Source organism: Podarcis cretensis (genome assembly GCF_951804945.1).
Source record: "Podarcis cretensis genome assembly, chromosome: 13".
In the NCBI taxonomy this organism is placed as follows: Eukaryota; Metazoa; Chordata; class Lepidosauria; order Squamata; family Lacertidae; genus Podarcis; species Podarcis cretensis.
In genome coordinates, this window is record NC_137182.1 from 3,046,702 (window position 1) to 3,071,526 (window position 24,825).

At 44.5% G+C, this 24,825-nt stretch overlaps 1 protein-coding gene and 1 long non-coding RNA gene across 8 annotated transcripts in view; one reads left to right on the top strand and one right to left on the bottom strand.

Moving 5' to 3' along the window:
- Positions 1-24,825, bottom strand: part of PTPN3 (protein tyrosine phosphatase non-receptor type 3) — a 94,442-nt gene that overhangs the window by 41,498 nt on the left and 28,119 nt on the right. For 2 of the 6 annotated variants that reach the window (XM_079949396.1, XM_079949394.1), the window contains exon 2: positions 2,798-2,952. In XM_079949396.1, coding sequence (XP_079805522.1) covers positions 2,798-2,952 — 155 coding nt within the window. Of the gene's footprint in view, positions 1-716; positions 736-2,797; positions 2,953-18,512; positions 18,690-24,825 lie in introns of those variants that run through there. The other 4 variants (XM_079949399.1, XM_079949398.1, XM_079949397.1 and 1 more) reach the window with 4 other exon arrangements.
- Positions 723-23,939, top strand: LOC307201114. Of its 2 annotated transcripts, XR_013832553.1 has the most exons (4): positions 739-1,204; positions 2,282-2,493; positions 16,697-16,881; positions 23,885-23,939. It is a non-coding gene; the product is annotated as an uncharacterized lncRNA (long non-coding RNA). The 2 variants fall into 2 exon arrangements; XR_013832552.1 differs by lacking the exons at positions 16,697-16,881; positions 23,885-23,939 and having other exon boundaries at positions 723-1,204; positions 2,282-2,644.

Below are 24,825 nucleotides of genomic sequence, written 5' to 3' on the forward strand. Positions count from 1 at the left end.
TTGGAGAAATCCTTTTAATATCCAGAATTTGAGAACTTCTTAAAACTTTAAAAGATTAATGTAAGCACCATCCACCCTCTCTCCCTTGATGGGTGCCATGTCCTCTCAAGAGTGTTTTCTTGTGTAAATACAGATAATGGGACTCCAATATTGGAGATTCATCAGAATAAAACAACAAGGAGATGTCAGACTTACCGTATGTTTATGTTTGTGGCATAAACAAAACAAATATTTGTAGGCTACAGCTGCCTTCATGAGGTGCATTCAGCAGACTGACAAAGTGGGCTTAAATGTGCAGTCTTAAAAATGCCATAATATTCCTCCTAATATTCCATAACATTTCTCCTAAATAACGGGGTTTGGGGGAAGAGGGGAGGGTCACAAACCTCTCCAAAGGAGCCTTCCAGTGCCTGATTATGTGAACAAGAAACCTGCATAGAGCTAGACACAGTTCAAAAATGAATATGTACCTGTATTACATATAAACAGAATTGTTTTGAAAAAAAAATGCTGTATACAAACACACCTCCTGTAAGCAGACCTATACAATCATTAGTTAGCAACCATCTCCTACATGAATACTATGTCTAAAGAATGTGTTTCTTTAAAAAAAATAAAAATCAACAGGTCAGCATGCAAATAGCCTGAGAGCATATCCAGACATCTTTTTAAATTTTAAGAAGGGAAAGGAAATAATGCTCCAACCAAGTACCAACCAAATATTTTATATCAAAAGAAATAACTTTCCACACTGCTCTGCCTCCGTTTCTGAAGCATTCTGGCACTCAACAACTCATCTGATGTCCTAACAGTTCCACAGTAAGTGCTATCATGGGTCCCATTGTGACTCAGGTCCTGTTGCTAGGGATATGCTGCCAACTGCATCAGCACAACAGTACTGTATTGGTTCTCCAGCAGGAGTGCACTTGCAAGCACAGTCTTCTCACTTGAGTCAAGTTTCTGTCCCACTCTTCAACAGTTGAGCAGGAAGGGCATGTCAAGTGTTGGGACAACTCAGCTACTGATTTGGCTATTAATTTTAGAGCTCTGCTTATAGACTTAAGAACTGTGTACTAATGCTAAGACCATGCCCTGACTTTTTGAGCAAAGCTTGCAGGTTTCCTTGAACTGAGAGTCCGAGTTTCATGACTGAGGCTTGGAGCTACGACAAGTGCTTTAACTATGCATTGACTTCAAAGTGATGGTAAGGGCAGGGTTAACTCCATATCTAAGTACAAAAGCAGTACCTGGAAATTGGGTTTCAGCACCCATCCTTATCAAGGAGTCCGAATAGCTTAGTTGGCTGGGGCGTGGTGCTGATAACACCAAGGTTGCAGGTTTGATCCCCATATGGGACAACTGCATTTTCCTGCATTGCAGGCGGCTGGGCTCAGTGATCCTCAGGGTCCCTTCCAACTCTACAATTCTATGATTCTAAGGATATATTGGTTTCACATTCTGAGCTTTCTCTCTGATTAGCATATGAACCAGAAGAGACTTCTAAGGAACAGAATATGCCATGACAGGATGATGAGCTCCTTACTATCCAACAATTTTCTCAATTTTAAACAAATCTGCACATTGCATTATAAAGTTGTCACTTGGCAGGTATCTTGGTCCACATTCAAAATTGAGTGCGTTCAAAGTACTGTCTCAGCAGCAACAACCCCAGAAAAGTACCGTAACAGCAGCAATAACCCCAAGATTCTTAGCACATGGAAATATAATTGTCCCAATGAATTTCAGTCATGATTTGCTTTCAGGCTACATGAGACACGTTAATGTCAACAGAGGCTGGGAAGTGGACCTTCTAATTTGGAGGAAATAACAGGTGGGAAGGGGACCTTCCATGCATCTCAAACAGTTCCTTTCCACAGAAGTGTCCATGGGAAAGAAATATCAGAACTGAACATCAGACTAGTTGATATTCCTGGCCTACATACCATTTTCCAACCCAGTTTTGGCACAAATAAGACAGAAGCTTCATTTCAAGGACCTGTCCAGGTTGTCCAGTATAATGCAATGCTCTCAATGGTAAAAGCTATAGACATTGCATGATTCAATCACCAGACATTCCCCAAGAGCCAATTACACATGATGTGCTGAATGCAAATAAAAAACTGCAGGCATTTGTCGCTGATAAACTGTCAACCTACATGCACCAAATCCAAAGAAAAAGTTATCAAAATATTTCTTCCATATATGCAGTGCAGTTAGCATTAAAAAAAAAACCAACAACATACCTCAGCTATCTGGACTGATTGTGACCTTTCATCCATAGATGCTGGCAGGTCTATTGATGTCATTAACCTCTTGAAACAAGAGATGTGGACTATGCCACTATCACTGGCTACAAGAAGAGAATATTTCACAGCTAAGTTTGAAAGAAACCTGGATTCTAACATGTTCTGTAATGGATGGTATGGCAGTAATTCAGACCATGGGAAACCCAAGGATGTAGTGACCTTTGAAGACTAAGCAGACTTGTTTAAAGTGAGTACGGTATCTTGTCCAGTTTCAATGAATGTTACACCACAACAGACGTTGTATTTGACTGCTTCAAGAAACCATCTATTAAGGATGTTACCATGCCAAAATTGGAAAAGGAAGGAAAACAAAGAGTTTTAACAGCAGTTTTTCAGAACCAATTTGCTTTCGTGAAGTTGATGTTGTGCAGTGAAGGATCAAATATCTGATATGCAACTGTTTCTCAAGTTTCCAAATTGGACCAGAAACCCCAAAACACAGGGGCCCCATGCTTTACAGATATCACGCATTTCAAAATCCCAAGACTTACACTAACTTTGAAGCTTTGCATTGAGCCATCCAAAAAGCGGACACTGCAAATGATCTCAGATCGGGTCCGTTCCTTTGGTAGTTCTGATGCTCGAATGTTATTTATTCTCCCACCTAGTGCTCGTAACCGAGAGTTCATAACTGTTGCTGAACAACCTGCAAAGAAAGATGCCAAAGTATATTTTTACATGTAACAGACATATGCTTTTGGTTATATACAAGCTTTCCTTTAAACTGCTTTGAAGTTTTACAGTATATAAATTACAGTATATAAATTCTGTGCATGTAAGTAAGTAAATAAAACACTTCCTCTAAATTCACCACACATGCCACATCAAGATGTACAATAGTGGGAGAATAGTGTTGCAGTTAAAGAAACACAAAAAGAACGTCATAATATTGTTAGAGTTTCCAAATTGGTTAGGAAAACAAGAACACACACAGTGTAAGATGATTTTTTTATGTACAGTGGTACGTCGGGTTAAGAACTTAATTCATTCTGGAGGTCCGTTCTTAACCTCAAACTGTTCTTAACCTGAGGTACCACTTTAGCTAATGGGGACTCCCGCTGCCGCCGCACGATTTCTGTTCTCACCCTGATGCAAAGTTCTTAACCCGAGGTACTATTTCTGGGTTAGTAGAGTTTGTAACCTGAAGCATCTGTAACCTGAAGCATCTGTAACCCAAGGTACCACTGTACTGATTTGATCATTTAGATGGCTATTACATTTTTATAACTTAATTTAAGTTACCCAAATACTGTTTTGTTTTTGTAAATTTTTTGTAAAGCATTTGTAAAGTCATGGGGGGCATTTTCAAAATACAACAATTATTGTTCACTAACTTAGCACGCTAACAGTCATTATAACTATAGGGACGGTGTTCCCGGGGCCATAGTTTTTTCTTAACAGCAAATAACAATCATCCACTTATAAGTAGAAACAAAAGGGTTCACTTTCACTGCATGACCAGGAAAGGAACCAAACATGCTCCTTTCCCACTAACACTCCACATATGGCCAGCCCTTGCAATTCTGACCTGGAAATAATAATATTTTTTCAGATATCAATAGAGAATATTGTAGGTCCTGATCATTTGCAGATGGTGATTTGCATAAAAAGTCAGGTTTATCAACACAAGTGAGGTGTATCATTTTAGATTATATATTGTCATTACGTAATGCAAATTTTGTTTGAGGGCTGCCATTTTTCTGAGTGCATTAGAGCCAGCAGCATGACTGCTGATAACACTATGGCTAAGATGGGGACTTGTGTAGTGGAAGACTCTGTAGAGTGGTCCCCCAGCATCATCCAGTTCTCCAGTTGTTGTGAACCAAATCTTGTTCTCTGGATCACCCCTCCAGGAATCATTTCCTCTTCCACTTCATGTGCATGTGGCAGCATTTCACTCCTGTCAAAGTGGAGGGGCTTCCATTTGGGGTTTCAGCCACTCCATTATATTAGGGGGGGGTTTCCTCCCCCTCCAGCAGTCAGTTAGCATTCTATACCCAGTGAGAGTACGTAGTCCTAACAGACCTGGAATTAGGCAAATGTATGTCCATTTGCCCCACCCAAATTTTTAAAAAAATAAATAATGGAAGGGAGAGCCCAAAATAGAAAAAGGAAAAAAACAGGGCGCATATTCAGAAGGCACAAAATAGGACAAAAATGGGAAATGGGGAGGGAGAAAAAATGGAGTGGCTGGCAACCTGAACAGAACTGCCACATTTTGCTATAGGCCATGCTTGTAACCCTTAATCACATTTTTAAATCACACTGCACTTTCATACAATGACTGCCAATTCACTCATTTCCTTAACTGAAGCCTTGAGGAATTCTATTGCTTCCTTGAGAGAGTGTTGTCACTTGAATAGCAAAGCCATAGTATAAATAAATAAAATAATAAGGCAGGTTGATATAATAGGACTGCAACATCTCTATTGCCAAGGTGGAGCTTGTGTATAACTTCCACTATTTTTCATTAAAGCAATGATGCACCTCACTCAGTACAGTCATTGTTACATGCAGTTTGCCTAATAGAACAAGAAGATGGTCCAGGTTCCTGCAACACATTTTATGCTGCTTGCCTGAGATGTACAGATTTAACTAAGTATATATATTTTCTCCCAGGCACCGCTACAGCCTGATTAATGCTCTCTACCTATAGTTAAACTTTAAACAGTGTTGACCATGCTATGTTGACTATGCTGTTTATAGTTCATGTGTGAGTGGTGCTTTACACTCTGGTGTAAAGAAGGGCTTTATTTATTCATGAATTATACGCATGCAATGTAGGGATTTTTCAAACTTGTGAAACACTCTCTGCAGTACTATTTTCTTGATTGTCTGTAACTTCTACAGTTTCCACAGTTCTTGCAAAAGTCTCTGCTATGAGCCACATCTTAATATTGGCGCCCATTTTAGAAGAGGTAAAGGTAAAGAAGCCATGGACGGTTAAGTCCAGTCAAAGGCGACTTCATCTTGCTTCAGGCCAAGGAAGCAGACATTGGTCCAGAGACAGCCTTCTGGGTCATGTAGGCAGCATGACTAAACCGCTTTGGCACAGGGGAACATCATGACAGACACCACAGCGCACAGAAACGCCATTTATTTTCCCACCGTAGTGATACCTATTTATCAACTTGCACTGGTATGCTTTTGAAGTGCTAGGTTGGCAGAAGCTGGGAAAGAGCCACGGGAGCTCACCCTGTCACAGAGATTCGAACTGCCAACCTTCCGATCAGCAAGCCCAAGAGGCTCAGTGGTTTAGATCACAGTGCCACACGTGTCTCTTTACCATTTATCTTTACCATTTTAGTACTTTCTGCTTTCAAGGAGATGCTGGCTCTTAACAATAGAGCTCCATCTTGGAATTCTGAGTGCTTTAGACTTTGAGATGGCATCTTGCCACATGAAATCTCATATTTATAGCATGGTTTTTGTGCAGATCACACTTCTGCCTGTCTGTCCAAATCAGTGTTCCATTACCACCAAATAAAAGGGTTCACAGTACAGAACTTAAAACATGGGGAAGTGAGGGACAGATTGTTTCCTTCTGAACTGTTATCTAAAGAACTGGGAACAAAAATCTGTTATCCCCAATAATATTGTTCTAGTATCTTTAGAGAATACTAAAGGAAATAATTTTAAGAACAAATGGAGAAGGAAGCAAAGACATTCAATTCCAAAGTCTTTTGGACATCCCCCTCTCCCCAGAACTAGTTAAAGAGTGTAACTATCAGATTCTACTCCCTTGATTAACGTGTCACAGTAAGGCAAACTATGACTTACCAGGATTGCATAAATGTAAAGGCTCCGAAAGAGGAGAGTGCAGCTGCTGTGTCCCTCCCCAGTCTTTATTCCTGTACTGTGCTGTACTAAGCCAAGGTTTGGCTTAGAATATCAGCCAAAGCTAGGCTTGTGGTTAAAGCTCTCTCCTCAAAGATCACAAGCTGTAGCCAACCTTCATTGCAACCAATTTTGAATCCACTTTCCTCCATAGCCAATTTAAACACCCAAAAGTTCTTAAAGCTGCATTTCTGTCTCTCTCACACCCAATGGAAAGAGACTAAGAAATGCTTTAAGTGGAACATTTTGAATCAGTCTTAAGGATCAAGCTATTAAAAGCAGGTGCTAAAGATACATACTACGTGAAAAGTTACATTAATAAATCTGTGTCCAAAACCTCATGACCACAACAAATGCCCTGCTATTATAATCCACCAATGAGTTCACTTCTTTGTTACAGGGGCTCCAGGCAAGCGCACTTATGCACCTCTCTTTACATAGATGGTGGTGGCTTGGATATATAAGCATCCATAGTCAGAAAACTGAACATGTTATACTTAAATGTTCTATTGTGAATTAATTACCTTATAGCATGTTTTCACTATCATTCATTTTTATTTGCTTCAAAATAAAGTCTATGTGAAGCTTTTAACCTGGACACTAATGGGAATGATTAGAGACAGTCAAAAGCAATCAACTCTCAGTATTTTATTGTTTTTCTTATTGCAATGTGTGTGTTTTTACTGGCAACTAAAATATTTACTTCTCCATAATTAATTTTTGCATGCTGAAGTGATTCCTGAAGAATGTGGGCTCCGTGCCAAGTTGACAAGCTGTGTAAATTAATCTCACACAATGGCAAGGCACATGGATTATTCCTCATGGTCCAAGTGTTATGTTTCAAGAGGCAACTCTGCTGCACTGAATATTTAGTAGAACTACTTGCTCATGGGAGGAGGGGGAAGGGAAGGTAAATTAGGAACAATATAATTTTCTGCACCTTCCATTATAGAGAGCAAAACTACCGATACTCATTTTACAGCTACCGCTATTAACTTTGATTTCTTTAATCTCACTGAACTGGTAAACACTGATATCTTCTTCAAGAAGGATAGGTACTTCAGTGTGAAAATGCTACCTACCTTTTGTTTGGTTCACATCTAAATAAAAATCTAGGTACCGTATTTTTCGCCCTATAGGACGCACCGGCCCATAGGACGCACCTAGTTTTTTGGGGGGGAAATCAAGGGAAAAAAATTTATTTCCCCCCCAGGTTTGCACAGCCATCCCCAAGCTAGAAGAGGGAGACAGAGCGCTCCGTCTCCCTCTTCTGCCTTCAGGGACACCCTCTCTAGCCTCCGTGGTGTAGCGGCTTGCCCCGCTGTCCCCCGAGCTTGAGGGCTGGCGATGGGGAGAAGCAAGCTTGTTTTCTCTCCCCCCCCCGCCAGCCTCCAGACCAGGTCCGGGAATAGTGGGGTGGTGGCGCTCCGCCTCCCCGCTATCCCATGAGCTTGTGGGGCTGGTGGGGGGGGGAGAAGCAAGCTTGCTTCTCCCCCCCCCGCCAGCCTCCAGATCAGGTTGGGGAATAGCGGGGTGGCGGCGCTCCGCCTCCCCGCTATACCCCAAGTTTGTGGGGCTGGCAGAGGGGGGGGGGAGAAGCAAGCTTGCTTCTCCCCCCGCCAGCCTCCACATCAGGTCGGGGAATAGCGGGGTGGCGGCGCTCCGCCTCCCCGCTGTCCCCTGAGCTTTTGGGCTGCAGGCTGCTGCCCGCAAGCCTTGTGAGCCCGCGGGACCTCCCGCCGGGCTTGCAAGGCTTGCGGAGAGCTTCCTGAAGCCTGGAGAGCGAGAGGGGTCAGTGCGCACTGACCCCTCTCGCTCTCCAGGCTTCAGCGAAAGCCTGCATTCGCCCCATAGGACGCACACACATTTCCCCTTCATTTTTGGAGGGGGAAAAGTGCGTCCTATAGGGCGAAAAATACGGTAATATACACTTCCTGAAACAATATGTGAACCAAAACCTAGGTATCCTTCAAAACGGAAATCCTTTGAAGTCTCCCAACCCAAATGAATGTGTACAAAGTACGTATATTAGGGAAACAAGTGCATAAAAATGACAGCCAGTGAGTGTAGTGGTTAGGGTGTGAGACTAAATCCCCACTCATGAAGCTTGCTGAGTAACCTTGGGCCAAACACTGCCTCTCATCCTAACCTACCTCACAGGGTTGCTGTGCTAATTAATGAGGAGGGAGAGAACTATGTATACCACCTCTGGAAAAAGAGCAACCAGTCTCAGCAGTGGAGGCACATCACATAATCTGAATCTGTCAGGCAGCGATGTTCTGCTTTGCTTTTTGATTGATGTAGTTACTTTTGGATGTTCTTGAGCAGGCACAGTGAGTGGCTGTGGCAGTAGTAGCAGTGCAGGTGGCCACAACAGTCCTAAGACTTTGGGGGCTGATAAGGGCAGCCCGCACAGATCTGCAGCCAGCAGGAATTCACATGCCATTGCCTATTTTGTTCTCTTGGGCTCCAATGGTAGTAGAAGGTTCATTGAAGGTGACATCGGCACCCTGGAGTATGGGAGGTTCTGTTACCTGGACAGAAAGTAACAGTGGTGCGATCTGGACAAAAAAATTGGCTTCCAGGTGGAAAAATCAAAATTGGAAATAGAACTGTTAGATCCCAAAAGTAAGAACTTGTCAAGAATGTATAACTTGCTGTTGAAATGGAACACTCAGGATGAAACGGTGAAATCAGCTATGATTAAATGGGCACAAGATGTTGGACATAATATTATGATGGCTGACTGGGAACAGTTATGGACCACAGGTATGAAGTTCACGGCATGCAATGCCTTAAGAGAGAATATAATGAAAATGATATACAGGTGGTACATGGCACCAGTCAAGCTTGCAAAAATTTATCATTTGCCCGATAATAAATGTTGGAAATGTAAAGAGACTGAAGGTACATTCTTTCACCTTTGGTGGACATGCCCAAGGATTAAGACTTTCTGGGAAATGATCTACAATGAAATGAAAAAGGTATTTAAATATACTTTTCTGAAGAAACCAGAGGCCTTTCTCCTGGGCATGGTCGGCCAATTGGTGTCAAAGGAGGATAGAACTTTCTTTATGTATGCTACAACAGCAGCAAGAATACTTATTGCAAAGTGCTGGAAGTCACAAGATCTACCCACCCGGGAAGAATGGCAGATGAAGGTGATGGACTACATGGAACTGGCGGAAATGACTGGCAGAACCCGAGACCAGGGAGAAGAGTCGGTCGAAGAAGATTGGAAGAAATTTAAAGTTTACTTACAGAAACATTGTAAAATTAAGGGATGTTAGAAGGAGGCTGGAATGAAGTTATGTGGCTTTAGCAGAAATATTATAAAGGACTAAGTAAAAATAGACTGTTAATGGCTGAAAGGAGGAAAGGTAAAGTTACATTATATTAAGATAAATTATAGGATAAAAAATGGGAAGGATGGAAAGGATTTGCTGAAATAGCTAACCGAACTAGAATACAAAAAAGGGAGGTGTGAGGAGGTCGAGGAAACAAGCAAATGAAAGATAAGTTATGGGAAGGTTCGTTGTGTGTTTTTTTTTAATTGTTTCTATTTTTCTATTTTTCTGTTTTTTATAATTATTTTTGTGACGTGTTGTTAAGTTTGTGTTTAACTTGGTGTTTTTTCTTTTTCTTTTTGTAACCTTTAAAACTTTAATAAATATTATTTTTTAAAAAGAGGGAAAAAAGAAAGTAACAGTGGTGCGTTATCTGCAAGCAACTCTGAGGGCCTTGCTCTGTCTTCTCTCTAGTATTTTCACCAGGTATGCTACTTGGGAGTTTTTAGAGCTGGTATGGGGTGAAGCACAACATTCTGGACAGATCACGGTTCCTTTGCAGGTAGAAGGATAGGCCTGGGTTCTGGGGACACTAAGGGTTAAAGGTCCTCCTAGTTACGGATTGTCATTTGCTTCAAGTGACCAAATCAGAGGGAATAAGTAAATGAATTCACTCTTACATATAGGGTGCTTACCACTAAACTGAGGAATGCTAAGCCGTGCAAGATTCATGGCAAGGAGGAACTAGGATAATTGTTTGATGTATTATTTGGGAGGGTGCAGACACAGTTGTGGAGTGGGCCCCTTTGGTAAAGTATTTAGATGCTATTCACAGAGCTTACTGTTCACATTAGCTTGACAGGGGGGGCAGCATCCCATTTGCAGAATCTGGAGGAGAGTCCTTTATTAAGCACTCTGTGCGGTTTCCTCTTGAACAGTTTGAATTCACTGGAGTTTTCTGCAGCATAGTGTCTGCACTGGGCTACTTCTTGGGAGCTTTGCCTCTCATTCTTTCTGAATTGGGGTTGCAGCTATGGCTGCAAAGAGGATGCAATGGCAGCTGGCATTCTGGGGCATATCAGATGTGCATGCACCCTGGTGACTCGACTAGCACTAAGGGATACTCTAAGGGCCAAACGGAACTGTCCTTTTCCTGTAACTGGTAGACCATTGGTGAAGGAGCAGCCAGGTTATAATCCAATGGGTGATGTTATTTGGCACTAGGTAAGGGGGAGTTTGAATAGTTGCCTCACCTGACCTGACTGCATGGTCCAGGAGGCAGCAAGAGGCTGGCACTCCCTCCTCAACAGCTCAGTACCAAGTCCAAGGTAGTTTGGGGACTCTCCTTCATCACCCTTTCTGGGTTGTGCAATTGCTAGTACCATTGTGTTGGATTTGAACAGTGGATTTGAGTGAAATTCAGAAATTGCTGAATTCCAAAAAAGTGGTGCCTGGTGAATTACCTGAGAAATGAAAAATATCTCCGTGGCACACTTTCTCAGAAATCTCAAGAACGATAGGCCTCAATAAACACAGCACAGCACACCATTGCGCACCCGCATGGCCCCACAGTATGCCAACATCTTCATGGCAGATTTAGAACACCGTTTCCTAAACTCCTACCCACTCAAACCTCTCTTGTACCTGTGACACATTGATGATATTTTTATTATCTGGAACATGGTCAACAGACCCTGGACACCTTCCACCAGGCATTCAATGACTTTCACCCCCACCATCAACCTAACAATGAACCAATCTATGCAAGAAATACATTTTTTGGACAATACTATAAAAATACAGGATGGGTGTATAGACACCACCTTATACCGTGAACCAACTGACTGACAAACATATCTACACGCTTCTAGCTACCATCCCAAACATACGAAACAATCCATTGTACATAGCCAGGCCCTACATTACAGCCGCATCTGTTCCAACTCTACAGACAGAGACTCTCACCTAAGAGATCTACGGCAAACCTTTTTAGAACTAAAATATCTGCCTGATGAAGTTAAACAACAAATCAACAGAGCCAGACTGATACCCAGAAAGAACTTGCTGCAAGACAGACCCAAAAAAGAAAGTAACAGAATACCACTATTAATCACATACAGCTCCCAAGTTAAAACAGTTCAATGCATCATCAGAGATCTACAACCTCTCCTAGGCAATGAGAGTTCTGTTTCTCAAGCTCTGGGAGGAAGACCTTCCATTGCTTACAGACAGACACCCAATCTTAAACAACTCCTCACCCACAATAATACAACAACCAGACTTAACATGGACACTGGTACCAGAGCCTGCAATAAACCCAGATGCCAACTTTGCTGCCACATACACCCGGACAACACCGTTACTGGCCCCAGCAACATCAAACATACCATCTCAGGGCTATTTAATTGCTCATCTTCTACCATTGTGTATGCCATCAAATGCCAACAGTGCCCTTCAGCCCTCTATATTTGACAAACAGGCCAAACACTACGCCAAAGGATAAACGGACATAAATCTGATATCAGGAATCACAAGACAGAGAAACCAGTAGGAGAAATCTCCCAGGACATTCTATACAAGATCTCAAAGTAGCTGTCTTATTACAAAAGAATTTCAGAAATAGATTGGAAAGAGAAGTTGCTGAATTGCAACTTATTACCAAACTTAAAACCATGGAGAGACCTGGTCTGAATAGAGACATTGGATTCTTATCTCATTATACATGATAAAGCTATTTTTAGCCATCTCACCCCTTGCTTTTTCCTGTAAGACCAACTGCAGTCGTTAACAGTTGTCAACAGGTTTACCACACCTATCAGCCAATCACCCATTCCCACCACCCTTCTGAGTCTGGTGACTTCTGTTTCAGTGTATCTGAAGAAGTGTGCATGCACACAAAAGCTCATACCAATAACAAACTCAGTTGGACTCTAAGGTGCTACTGGAAGGATTTTGTTTGTTTGTTAAGACATTTTCTGATAGCTAACTTCTGGTTTCGAAATGGCAGCCCCAGCAGGTGGTGAATGTTTACATATTTTACAAATAGATACTACAGTCTTCGCTTTTAACTTTCCAGATGAGAAGAAATGAAAAGTTGAGCAAATAGGAACAGATATTTTTGCAGGTATTAACAATACATGATAATTCAATACATGTAATTCTGAAAGTACATATCTGTACAGTGGTACCTCCAGTTACAAACCGTCCTCCTTATGCATGCTTCAGGTAACGAGCTCCACTAACCCAGAAGTAGATGCCTCTAGTTGCGACCACTGCCCCGGGATGCGAGCGGAAGTCACACGCCGGCAGCACGGCGACAGAGGGAGACCCATGTGCCTCATGTTAAGAACAGTTTGGGGTTAAGAACAGACCTCCAGAACGAATTAAGTTCATAACCGGAGGTACCACTGTACTCAGAAATAGATAAATAAAAGAATGTGGTACAAAACTTGATTTCAAGTAGTGAACAAAGCCTAAATAAAATATTCAGACAATATCATTATGCCAGCAGTGTTAGAATGACTATAGATTCAGTAGCAAGGCAGGCTCTCTTATGAGCAGTTCCATGAGAGGGCTTACCCTTTTGTTAAAAACACTTGTAAACATAGCACTCTGGAACAAGCATTACTTCAACTAGGATATATGAGAATCAAAAAGCTAAGTGGCTAGACTTTCTTCATGCAGGCTGTTATTATCTGCTGTCAAGGTATACACTGGCTTTGATCATCCTAGAGCTGTTTTACGGTTGAACCAGTAATTCACATTTCACTCCTTCAAAATTCAATCCACCCACCCTTGTCTGGTAAACAGAAAGTCAATATAAAAACCACTGCATTCTAATGAACAAAGTGAATTGATTGTGCTTATTTTTAATTATATCATACAAAGGTAAGTTTACCTCAGTCTTGCCAACACACCCACAAAAATTACATGGATGCTATGAGACAGCTCTACCCTTCTTGCCCATTGCATTTCAGTGCTGGGCACTGAGGATGGTGCTTCCTTCCTCTCATGGCCCATTTGGTTACTATTTTGTGCACAGAAGAGGGATGGAGCATCAGCTACTGCAACCAGGCAAGTGCTTAAATATGACATTTATTTATCTGTTTGCTCAAAAACTGTTGATAATTTACACAAGATAATACCACCAAGGCAACCATCTGTAAACAAACACTAAACGTCCATAAAAATGGCAAAAGTAGTTTCTTTCCCAAATAGGTTTTATCTTAAACAATAGCAAACACAGTAAATAAAGAGTTCACTTGTAATATATCAGTGGTTCAGTAACCAAATGGGTTATTACAAGGTGGCTTAAATCAGACTATGACTACCTGGAGTACATCAACACACCATCTAAGATTAGAAGAGAATGATAAAAAAAGAACTGTTACAGCCCTGGAATCCATTTGGATCCAAGGCTGCCTGAGAAACAGATGTTCAGATCTTCAGCAAGAGGCTTTGCTTCATATCCTGCCACCATCAGAAGTGCAACATGAGACAAGGTCTTTGCAGTCGCAGTGCCCAAACCAATGGTGGACAGACTGCAGCCTATGGGCCTAATGTGGCCCACCAGTTCTTCTCATTTGGCCTGATCACCAATCTAATGCTTAAATGTATGTGAAAAATATCACAGGAATGGAAGCAAAACATTATAGGAATATATCACCTGCTTATGGCCCCTAGCACCACAGCAGACTTGCCTACGTGTTATACATATACCTCATTATGCCTTTGAGCCATATTCAGTAAATGACACTACCCACAGCTTACATGCACCCTTCTTGCCTCTGTCTCTCTCACCTATTTTATTTTCCTCTCACCCCACCCATGATCTAAATTTAGACTGCATGGGCACAAACCTGTATTTTTGCTTACATGGGTGTTATGCCCCTAAAGGTATTGTATGAAAATTGCAATCTGTAACACCCAGTTTCTTATTTTCTGTCACATATGAGTGTGATCAAACAGAAGCAGAATTCATTGTCAACTGGTACAATCACCAGGGGCAGATTTAGCACCACTCCAAACAGCTTGTGCCCACACACTTTTTGCATATCTATGTATTTTTAATAGTATTACCAAATCAGTAATTTTTGATATACAGTAACTGTAAAAACTACTCTGAAAATTTATTATTCCAAAAATGAAACCTTCATCTGGTTGTAAATACATATTAAGATTATGCCAGCAAGAATGAGTCTTTCTGTTAAAAAAAGTGATTTAAATTGTGATTTAAACTGATTTGATTTAAATCAAATCCACCCTGGCTGAACCCCACAAACAGACCAAGAATGGCTATGCCCAGTGGTCATAGATCAGAGAGAGAAAAGCCAGAAGCCAGATGGGAAGGTGAACAGAATGGAGTATCATGGAATCATAGAATCATAGAGTTGGAAGAGACCACAAGGGCCATCGAGTCCAACCCCCTGCCAAGCAGAATGAAATTTTAAACTAACTGGAACAGTAAACAGAAGAACTCCACATAGCAACATTCTTTTGCAGGTTCTACTTATTGTTGTTGTTCTCAAATGTATGCTAGTCTAGTCAATACAGCTGTGTCTACACATGTGGCAGAATTAAGTGACTGAATGGATAACACCATCCACTCTGTAGGGAGCAGGTGGCGCTGTGGTCTAAACCACTGAGCGTCTTTGGCTTGCTGATCAGAAGGTCAGCGGTTCGAATCTGTGCGACGGGTATGAGCTTTCGTCGTTCTGTCCCAGCTTCTGCCAACCTAACAGTTCAAAAGCACACCAGTGCAAGTAGATAAATAGGTATGGCAGCTGCGAGAATGTAAACAGTGTTTCTGTGTGCTCTGGCTTCCGTCATGGTGTCCCATTGCACCAGAAGCAATTTAGTAATGACCCAGAAAGCTGTCTGTGGACAAACACCTTCTCCCTTGGCCTGAAGCGAGATGAGCGCCACACCCTATAGTTGCCTTTGACTGGACATAACCGTACATGGAGGGACGCGGGTGGCACTGTGGGTTAAACCACAGAGCCTAGGACTTGCCGATCAGAAGGTTGGCGGTTCGAATCCCGGCAACATGGTGAGCTCCCATTGCTCGGTCCCTGCTCCTGCCAACCTAGTAGTTCAAAAGCATGTCAAAGTGCAAGTAGATAAATAGGTACCGCTCTGGCGGGAAGGTAAACAGCATTTCCGTGCGCTGCTCTGGTTCGCCAGAAGCAGCTTAGTCATGCTGGCCACATGATCCCGAAGCTATACGCCGGCTCCCTCGGCCAATAAAGCGAGATGAGCGCTGCAACCCCAGAGTCAGTCACGGCAGGACCTCCCTTTACCTTTACCCGTACATTGGTCCTTTACCTTTTTTACCTTACCATCCAGTCTGCAGGGTAAGATGGGACCACCCTTACTCAAAATACTCCATAGAAGAAACCTAACCAAACCTAGTGAGTCGGTTGGCCTTGGATCTTTATCTCTGATGTTCTAGGTTTGCTTACTTGTAGTGGTTTTCTAACATGATAATTATTCAAAATGGCTTTCCCCACCCGCAGGATACACCTCAAAACTACTACCAACACAGAGCATGGCAGAGACACAAGCATTCGTCCCCTTCCAAGACTGGGTGAGTACACCCCACATTAACTCACTCAGGCAGTACAGTGGTACCTCGGGGTACATACGCTTCAGGTTACAGACTCCGCTAACCCAGAAATAGTGCTTCAGGTTAAGAACTTTGCTTCAGGATGAGAACAGAAATCGTGCTCCGGCGGCACGACAGCAGCAGGAGACCCATTAGCTAAAGTGGTGCTTGAGGTTAAGAACAGTTTCAGGTTAAGAATGGACCTCCAGAACGAATTAAGTACTTAACCCAAGGTACCACTGTACTACTGCCAGAGGTCTGAACTGGCAGGTAGCTGTTGAGGGTCAGCAACTCAAGGGGTACACAAGCACAAACCACAAGCAGTGGCCACTGAGGGCACAGTAACCACCACTACCAACAGAAGAGTTGCTGGGAGTTGTTGTTGTTGCCACCCCACTCCTTCTGTGACATAATGTGATGTCACCTGTGCAGGCAGCAGCACTCCTCACCACCACCACATAAAGGCAGAGGAGTGGTGGTTAGAAGGAGCCCTGCCCTGGGTGGCAGGCTGAACGGACTGCTTCTCTGGTGGGTCATCAAGCGGCAAAGAGCAGCCACCAGAGAAGTGGGCTGTTCTCCTTGCAGTGTCTATTGCTGCTGCTGCTGCTGCTCAGGAGACAAGACTACTAAGGGAACTCATAGCCGTTTTCTCTCTCTCCTAGTGCAACAGGGAGGCCTGATCCCAAGCACCTCACTACCCAGAGAGAGAGCAGACGTAACACCACCATTCCATCTTCATCCATTCCAAACCAGGACGAAAGCATATGAATCCCCACACTCCGTAAGATTCAAGGGGTGAGTGAATGTTGTGGTCCCCCAAGTCCACTCTTCAAACAGAAGTTCACAGGTAAGTACCCATTTCCAGGGTTTATTTTGCCAGTGTGGACTGGAGGACACACAGTTGATAGAATGCAGCAAAGCAGTAGAGGACAGGGTGGGATCCCTCTGTATCAAAACCCAAATACAAATGACCCTCTCTTAGCACCTTCCTACCAAAAAAACCCAAACAGTGTCAGCTCAGGAGAAAAACAACAACCCTGCTTTATAGTTCTTCACACAAAAGCATGCAGAAACAAGGCCCAGCAGATATGTCAACAAGTGGAGGAACTAAGTCCCTGGTCGGGGAGCAGGGTTATAAATATATTATTGCCTACCCAGATGTTTGGAAAGTTTGTAGATTTAATTCTGTTATGTTTTAAATTATGGAGGTAAGAAAACATTTTAGTGATGATTTTATCATTTTTAAACTGATTAGTGTTTTTTCCCTACAATAAAGAGGTATATTAATTTTATTAATTAATCGAGTTTTAATTTGTTTTAGTCATCTGTTCTATATAGTGGTTTTAACCTGTGTATATTAAATCATGGAGATAATGTTTTCTTTAGCGATCCTTGTACAGTCATACCTCGGGTTACAGACACTTCAGGTCGTGCGTTTTTGGGTTGCACACTGCGCCAAACCAGGAAGTACTGGAATGGGTTACTTCTGGGTTTTGGTGCTCACGCAGAAGCGCCAAATCACGCTTTGCGCATGTGCAGAAGTGCCAAATCGCAACCTGTGCGTGTGCAGACACGGCGCTGCAGGTTGCGAACGTGCCTCCCGCACGGATGACATTCACAACCCGAGTTATCTTTTAGTTGTGAACTGCTTTGAGGGTGTTGTTTTTTCTACAATCAAGTGGTCCATGAATTTCATAAAATAAAAAATAAAATAAAATTGTCATTAAAAAATTGCAGCGGCAGCAGCTTCCTTCCAGCCACCTCCACATACACACACACACACATGCTGCTTGGCCGCAGCAGAGAAGCGGTCAACTGAATCCCTGACAGCGAATAAGACAGAGTACAAATAAGTATGTAATGTAATAATAATTAACTGCTCTAAAAAAAGGTGCTCTTTTCCAGGCATCTCCGACCACACACATCCCACTTGGACAGGTCGGGAGGACATGTGGTCAGGGGGGAAAGGCAGTGTATAGATTAATGAAATAAAAACAACTACAATAAAATTTAAAAGCAGCTGCTTGGACGTGGTGGGTAAGCGGTCAGCTGAGTCCTTGTCAGGGGGAAAAGGCGGAGAATAAATAAACCGACATTCCTTCTAAAGCAGCGCTGCTGCCGCCGCCGCCTTCCAGCCCCGTCACGGAGCCCGCGGGGAAGCCGCCGCCGCCGCCGCCTCCTCGGCTGACATGGCGGGGCGCGGCAGACCCGGTTGGCGGCCGTCGCTCGCGAGGAGGAGGGCGAGGGCGGCGGCGGCGGCGGCGTCACCGCCCCTGAAGGTGGCCCGCGGCGGGGCGGCCCAACAAGGAAACGATCCCCTCGGCGGCGGCGGCGGCGCCGCCCCCTTTCCCCCGACACGTCCCGCTCGGCTGCCCCCCCCGCCCCGCTTCTCCTGAGGGAAACTGGCCCCTGACAGGCGCGGCTGCTTCTCCTCAGGGCGGCGCTCCCTCACGCCCGCCTTCCCCTCGCGGCGCCTACCTGCCGGCTCCGCCCTCGGCCCCGACCGAGCCTTGTCGGCAGGTGCCACCGCCGCCGCCGCGGGCGGGTGTGGGGGCCTCGCTGCGGCCGCCCGGGGGCCGCCCGCCAACACCAGGAAGCGCTCCTACCTGCCCGAGGAGGCGGAGGCCGCTAGGCCGCCCCTCTCCCGGCACCGCCCATCGCCGCTGGGGCACCGGCCCCCGAGAGGAGCCGAGGGGAGCTGCGCTTCGTCGGGGAAACCTCCGGAGCCGCTCGGCTCTCATCGGAAGCTCTCGGCTCCTTCCGGGGGCTGAGATGGCAGCGAACGACGTCCACGGACTGGGAGCTGTTTTGCGCCTGCGCAGTGGAGCTGCCGGATTTCCCCCATCCCCCCCCCGCAGGACTAGGCCCCGCCCAGGCCAGCATCCTGCTCTCCCAGTGGCCAGCTAGGTGCCTGTCAGAAACCTGCAAGCCGAACCTGAGCACGAGAGCAACTCTCTCTTTCTGTGAGCAGTTTCCTCCTCCATGAATTTGTCTAGTCCCCTTTTAAAGGCCTCCATCACTGCCTCCTGCAGGAGGGAGTTCCATAGTTTATTTATGCACTGCGAAAAGCCCTTTTATAATACAGCGGTACCTCTGGATGCGAACAGGATCCGTTCACCACCTCTGCGCATGCGCATGCTGTCATTTTGAGCACATGCGCGAGCGGCAAAACCCAGAAGTAAGCCGTTCCATTGCTTCTAGGTTGCCATGGGACGCAACCTGAAACAATTTAACCCAAAGCTCCTTTAACCCAAAGTATGACTGTAATGACTGGGAAAGTATGACTGGGACGCAGGTGGCGCTGTGGGTTAAAGCCTCAGCGCCTAGGACTTGCCGATCGAAAGGTCGGCGGTTCGAATCCCTGCGGCGGGGTGCACTCCCGCTGCTCGGTCCCAGCGCCTGCCAACCTAGCAGTTCGAAAGCACCTCCGGGTGCAAGTAGATAAATAGGGACCGCTTACCAGCGGGAAGGTAAACGGCGTTTCCGTGTGCGGCTCTGGCTCGCCAGAGCAGCGATGTCACGCTGGCCACGTGACCCGGAAGTGTCTCCGGACAGTGCTGGCCCCTGGCCTCTTAAGTGAGATGGGCGCACAACCCCAGAGTCTGTCAAGACTGGCCCGTACGGGCAGGGGTACCTTTACCTTTACCTTTATGACTGTAATAATAATAATAATAATAATAATAATAATAATAATAATAATTTTTATTTATACCCCACCCTCCCCAGCCAAGACCAGGCTCAGGGCGGCTAACACCAGATATAAAACAATTGATTAAGATACAACTTAAAAACAAGATTAAAATACAACTTTAAAAGCAGCCTCATTTCAATAGAAACTCAAATCAGAATCTTTTTGGGGATGAAAACGTTAAATCTTCACCAAGGCCAGCTGTCCAGACTGGTCCTACGTGGGCCAGAAAAAGCCAGGGAAGTCCCCAAATAGGAGTTCCATCACAGAAGGAAAAAGGGGGAGGGGATCAATTAATTCCAAGCCAAAGGCCAGGCGGAACAACTCCCAAATCTTATCACATTCTGCTTCATTGGATGCCCACGAGGTCTAATGTTATTGAAAGATTATTGAAGGGGGGGGGGGGACATTTGTCTATCCACTTTCTCCAGGCCATGCATAATTATATAAACTTCAATCATGCCTGTTCTCCAACTAAAAAACCCCCAAACACTGCAACTTTTCTTCATTGGAGAGTCACTCTATCACCTTTTCTGAACTTTTTCCAAATCCATAATATTCTTTTTGAGGGGAGGTAAAGTGTTCCACGGGACGCAGGTGGCGCTGTGGGTTAAAGCCTCAGCGCCTAGGACTTGCCGATCGAAAGGTCGGTGGTTCGAATCCCTGCGGCGGGGTGCGCTCCCGCTGCTCGGTCCCAGCGCCTGCCAACCTAGCAGTTCGAAAGCACCTCCGGGTGCAAGTAGATAAATAGGGACCGCTTACCAGCGGGAAGGTAAACGGCGTTTCCGTGTGCGGCTCTGGCTCTGGCCAGAGCAGCGATGTCACGCTGGCCACGTGACCCGGAAGTGTCTCCGGACAGCGCTGGCCCCTGGCCTCTTAAGTGAGATGGGCGCACAACCCCAGAGTCTGTCAAGACTGGCCCGTACGGGCAGGGGTACCTTTACCTTTACCTTTAAAGTGTACCACTGTGCATTAACCTAAGCTTTGGAAGCTCCTATAAGGGCATGTGTGGCTTGACATCTGGTTCATCTCTGGCTATTCACCCACCTTCCATGTTACAGTGTAACCCCAATCCTAATGCCTGTTTACTCTGAGAGCCAGTGTGGTAGAATGATCAGAGTATTGGATTAGAACCTGGGAGTCTAGGGTTCGAATCCCTGCTCAGCCATGAAGCCGTGGGCCAGTCACAATCTCTCAGCCCTAACCTACTTAATTAAGCATAGAATTGTAGAGTTCGAAGGTACCTTGAGAGTTTTCTAGTCCAACCCCCTGCTATGCAGGAATCTCAACTAAAGTATCAAGGACAGATGGCTATCGAACCTCTGCTTAAGAACCCCCAGAGAAGGAGGGTCCTCCACATTCTGAGGGAGACCGTTCCACTGTCTAATGGCTCTTGCCGTCAGAAAGATGTTTAGCCAGTTGGTGGTGGTGTAAAGATAAAAGGGGAAGGGGAACAATTTACACCACCTTGAGCTCCTTGGAGGGAAAAGGTGGAATTAATGTAATAAGTAATAAAACTAAAGCCCACTTAGTTCAAAGAAGTTTACTCCATTATGTGGTCATACTACCTAGCCTATGGAATGGGCTCCATCAGGAGGTTGTGGACTCTGCTTCCTTGGAGGTGTTTAAGCAGAGGTGGGTGTCATGGATGCTTTAGCTGAGATTTCTGCATTGCAGGGGGCTGGGCTAGATGGCCCTCAAAGTTCCTTCCAACTCTACAGTTCGATGATTCTGTTATTCCAACGCACTATTTGCTCAGGAACAAGCTCCATTGATTATAATAGGGCTTTCTTGAGAATTTAGGAACAGCCCTGCTAGATCAGCCCACAGGCCCTGCTGTCACAGCAGCAGACTAAATGCCTTTGGGAAGACCACAAACAAGACTCGAGTTTACTTATTGGTAAACTAGCATGGGATAAGGCTGTAGATATCACAGAAGGCAACTCAGCTAAAAGTCGGTTGACAGAACAGCTGTCAAGCTTCACATGTCACAGGAAAGAGAGGTGCCACCTTAGATCCAAAAAAGCTATAAGTCCTGATATGCCTCATCTGGACAGGCATAACCTGGCCACTACAACCCATGCACTGGCAACCTTGCAGCTGGACTACTGCGATGTGCTTTCCATGTGGGGCTGCCCCTGGGTCCAGACCCTCCAAGTGTCCCTATTTTCCAGGGGCGTCCCTGGTTTAGAGAAGCCGTTCTGGTTTCTGATTTGATCCTGGAACGTTCCACTTTTCCTTGGGATGCCCCTATTTTCATTGGAGAAATGTTGGAGGGTGTGGAGTTATCCGACCCTCCAAGCTGTCTGAAGGCAAACCTGTCTATGGAAGTTTTTTTAATGTTAAATGTTTTACTATGTTTTTATATATGTTGGAAGCCACCCAGAGTTGCTGGGGCGACCCAGTAAGTTGTGTGGAGTATAAATAGTAAAATTATCGTTTCTGCCTCTTTTCATCGGAGAAATATTGGAGGATATGTGTGGTGCAGAATGCCGACAGCATGTTAACCCCTTTGCTACAATATCTGCACAGGGTTAGATTCAAGGCCCTTGTGTTCCTATATAAAGAGCTGAACAACCTGAGTCCAGACACCTTAGGGATGGCCTGAGCTTTAATCTCTCAGTTTGATCACACTGAGATCACCTACAAGAATATTGCTAGCTGCCCTTCATGTTACAGGCCTGACTGGCTTCCACCAAAAGTCAGACATTTAGTGCTGCCCATGGAAAACCCTTCCAGCAGAATGTCAGCAAGCACCCTCACTTTTTATTTTCAGGCATCTCTTAAAAGACCCTTTTTATGTACGTAAGTACATGTAACTGTTAAAAATGGAGCAGCCACTCATTTTAAGGATCATTTCTTACTGTTTTTATGGTCTTTTATATTTTATTGTATACAGTGTTGTATGCCACTGGGTTATATTGTATGAACTGGCAATATATAAAAATACAAGAAGTGTGCAAGGCAACTTCCAAGAGATTAAATCAATGCAAGAAAAATATGCAAAGCAATTAGGAACAACTGAAATCAGTGGAGCAGCATCTAGATTATAAGCAGCATTATGATATTCCATGAAGACCTTGAGCAGCAAAGCAACTTGTACCTAAGGTGTATTAAAAGGTAAACATGTTTGGGGAGGGTGTTCCAAAGTCTGGGCATGATGACAGAAAAGACTTTTCCCTGGTAGCCACCCAACCAATCTGGGATACCCAAAGTGAGGCCTCAGCTGACCATCTTAGTACCTGTGGCAGGCTTGTGTGACCTACATGTAATAAGCCTGGCATAAGGTAATAATGTTTCCCCCTAATATTGTTTAGCTCATAGAACAAAGTCCTCTTGGCTTCTATATGCCAGACCCTCTGCTGCAAAGTAAATGAACGTAGCACACAGGAGATGAAGTGCCTTTGGCAAGTGTTCAAGGGGGAGAGAAGGAGCAGCACTCAAGCAGTGATGTTTTGTGTGAGAAAAGGGATGTTACAAGAATGCTTTTATCTGCAAAATGTTGGAAAGCTATATATGCATGGGTGAAAACAGTGGACCCCACCAGTTGTGCAATCTGTGCACTGCACTCAAAGCAAGCAATTTGTCATCATGCTTTTTAAAAGGGGAAGGGGGGGTGAACAGAGCCATTTTAATTTGAAGGTCACAATTATTGTAAAGAATAAAATCTGTGCTCCGTTCATTTAAGTGGCTCTTCCTGGAATAGCCTAGACTTATGGTGTGTTCTCATTTAGTGTACAGCGGTTATGACATGTGGCATCTCTCCAGTTATAAAATATCTACAGAGGAAGATAAATAAATAATTAGATCAGGAGTCGCGATCAGAAAAGCAGCAACTGAATTAGACTAATTGATTTTCAGATTGACGTGTTTCCAAAATGTGTACCAAGGAACAAGAATATATTTCTATATTTGAGTCTTAGAATAAAGATTTGCCATGTATATTACTACCCTGTTCCATCTCACGCTGCTAAGATTGACAGGTGCCACAACAGCTTAATGGGTAAAATTAGAAGGGTTTTTTCGAAGCTGCCACACCTTTCTGACCTAGAAGCCCTGCTCCCCAATTTCATATGTGCAAGAACTGCCGGTGGTTATGCAATGGTGCAGGAAAGCTACTTTGTGCATGCTCAGACTATTTCCTACCTACCTTGCATTTCAGAAAACCAATAGTGAATCCTTGGTACAAGAAATGTCTGTGAAGCTGAAGAATGGCACATTCCATTACTTCCAGGTTGCCGCGGAGCGCGACCCGAAAACGCTCACCCTGAAGCAACTTCAACCCGAGGTATGACTGTAACCCTATTACATTCAATATTTTATACATGCTGCTCCCTATAACCATACTTTTAGAAGCACTTGAGTTTCCCATTCTTGGCTCCTAGCAAATGGGGGCGAGCAAACTGCAGGTTCTCCATCCCTCTTCTAAAAACCAGAAGTCTTCGCCCAAATGAATCTTGGAATTGAAGTGTTAGGGGATCTGGGGATTGTAGGTCTGTGAGAGGGAAGCCACAATGGCACGATTCATTTTGGGGAAGTCATGTTTTGGAAGGGACCCTGAGGATCATCTAGTCCAACCCCCTGCAATGAAAGAATCTCAACTAGATGATTCATGGCCGATGGCCATCCAAGCGCTGCTCCAAAACCTCCAAGGAAGGAGAGTCACTGCTTCAGGCCCTAAGGGCTTGCTCCATCCTCCATGGGACAGCCCTTTAGGCTTTAGTTATTGAAAGGGCTCCATGGTGTGGATCTCACATCAGTCTTATGAGAGTGTCAGCAACACATTTCTCTCTCCCCTTTCTCCACACCATGCAGAACTGCAATGGTAACCAGAAGGCTGGGGTTTGGCACCCAGCCAGGGCTGGCTGTGGGCAGGATCCTTGCACTGCCGGGAGTTTGATTAGATGACCCTTGGGATCCCTTCCATGGTATGATTATATCAAGCAGCTAAAGGAACAAAAAGCTGCTTCTGAAATATTTGGGAATCATAGAAACCCTCTTCCCCACCAGTGGCTTCCAGCAAGAGCTTGCATCTTCCTTAGGAGATAGGTAAAGGTAAAGGTACCCCTGCCCGTACAGGCCAGTCTTGCCAGACTCTAGGGT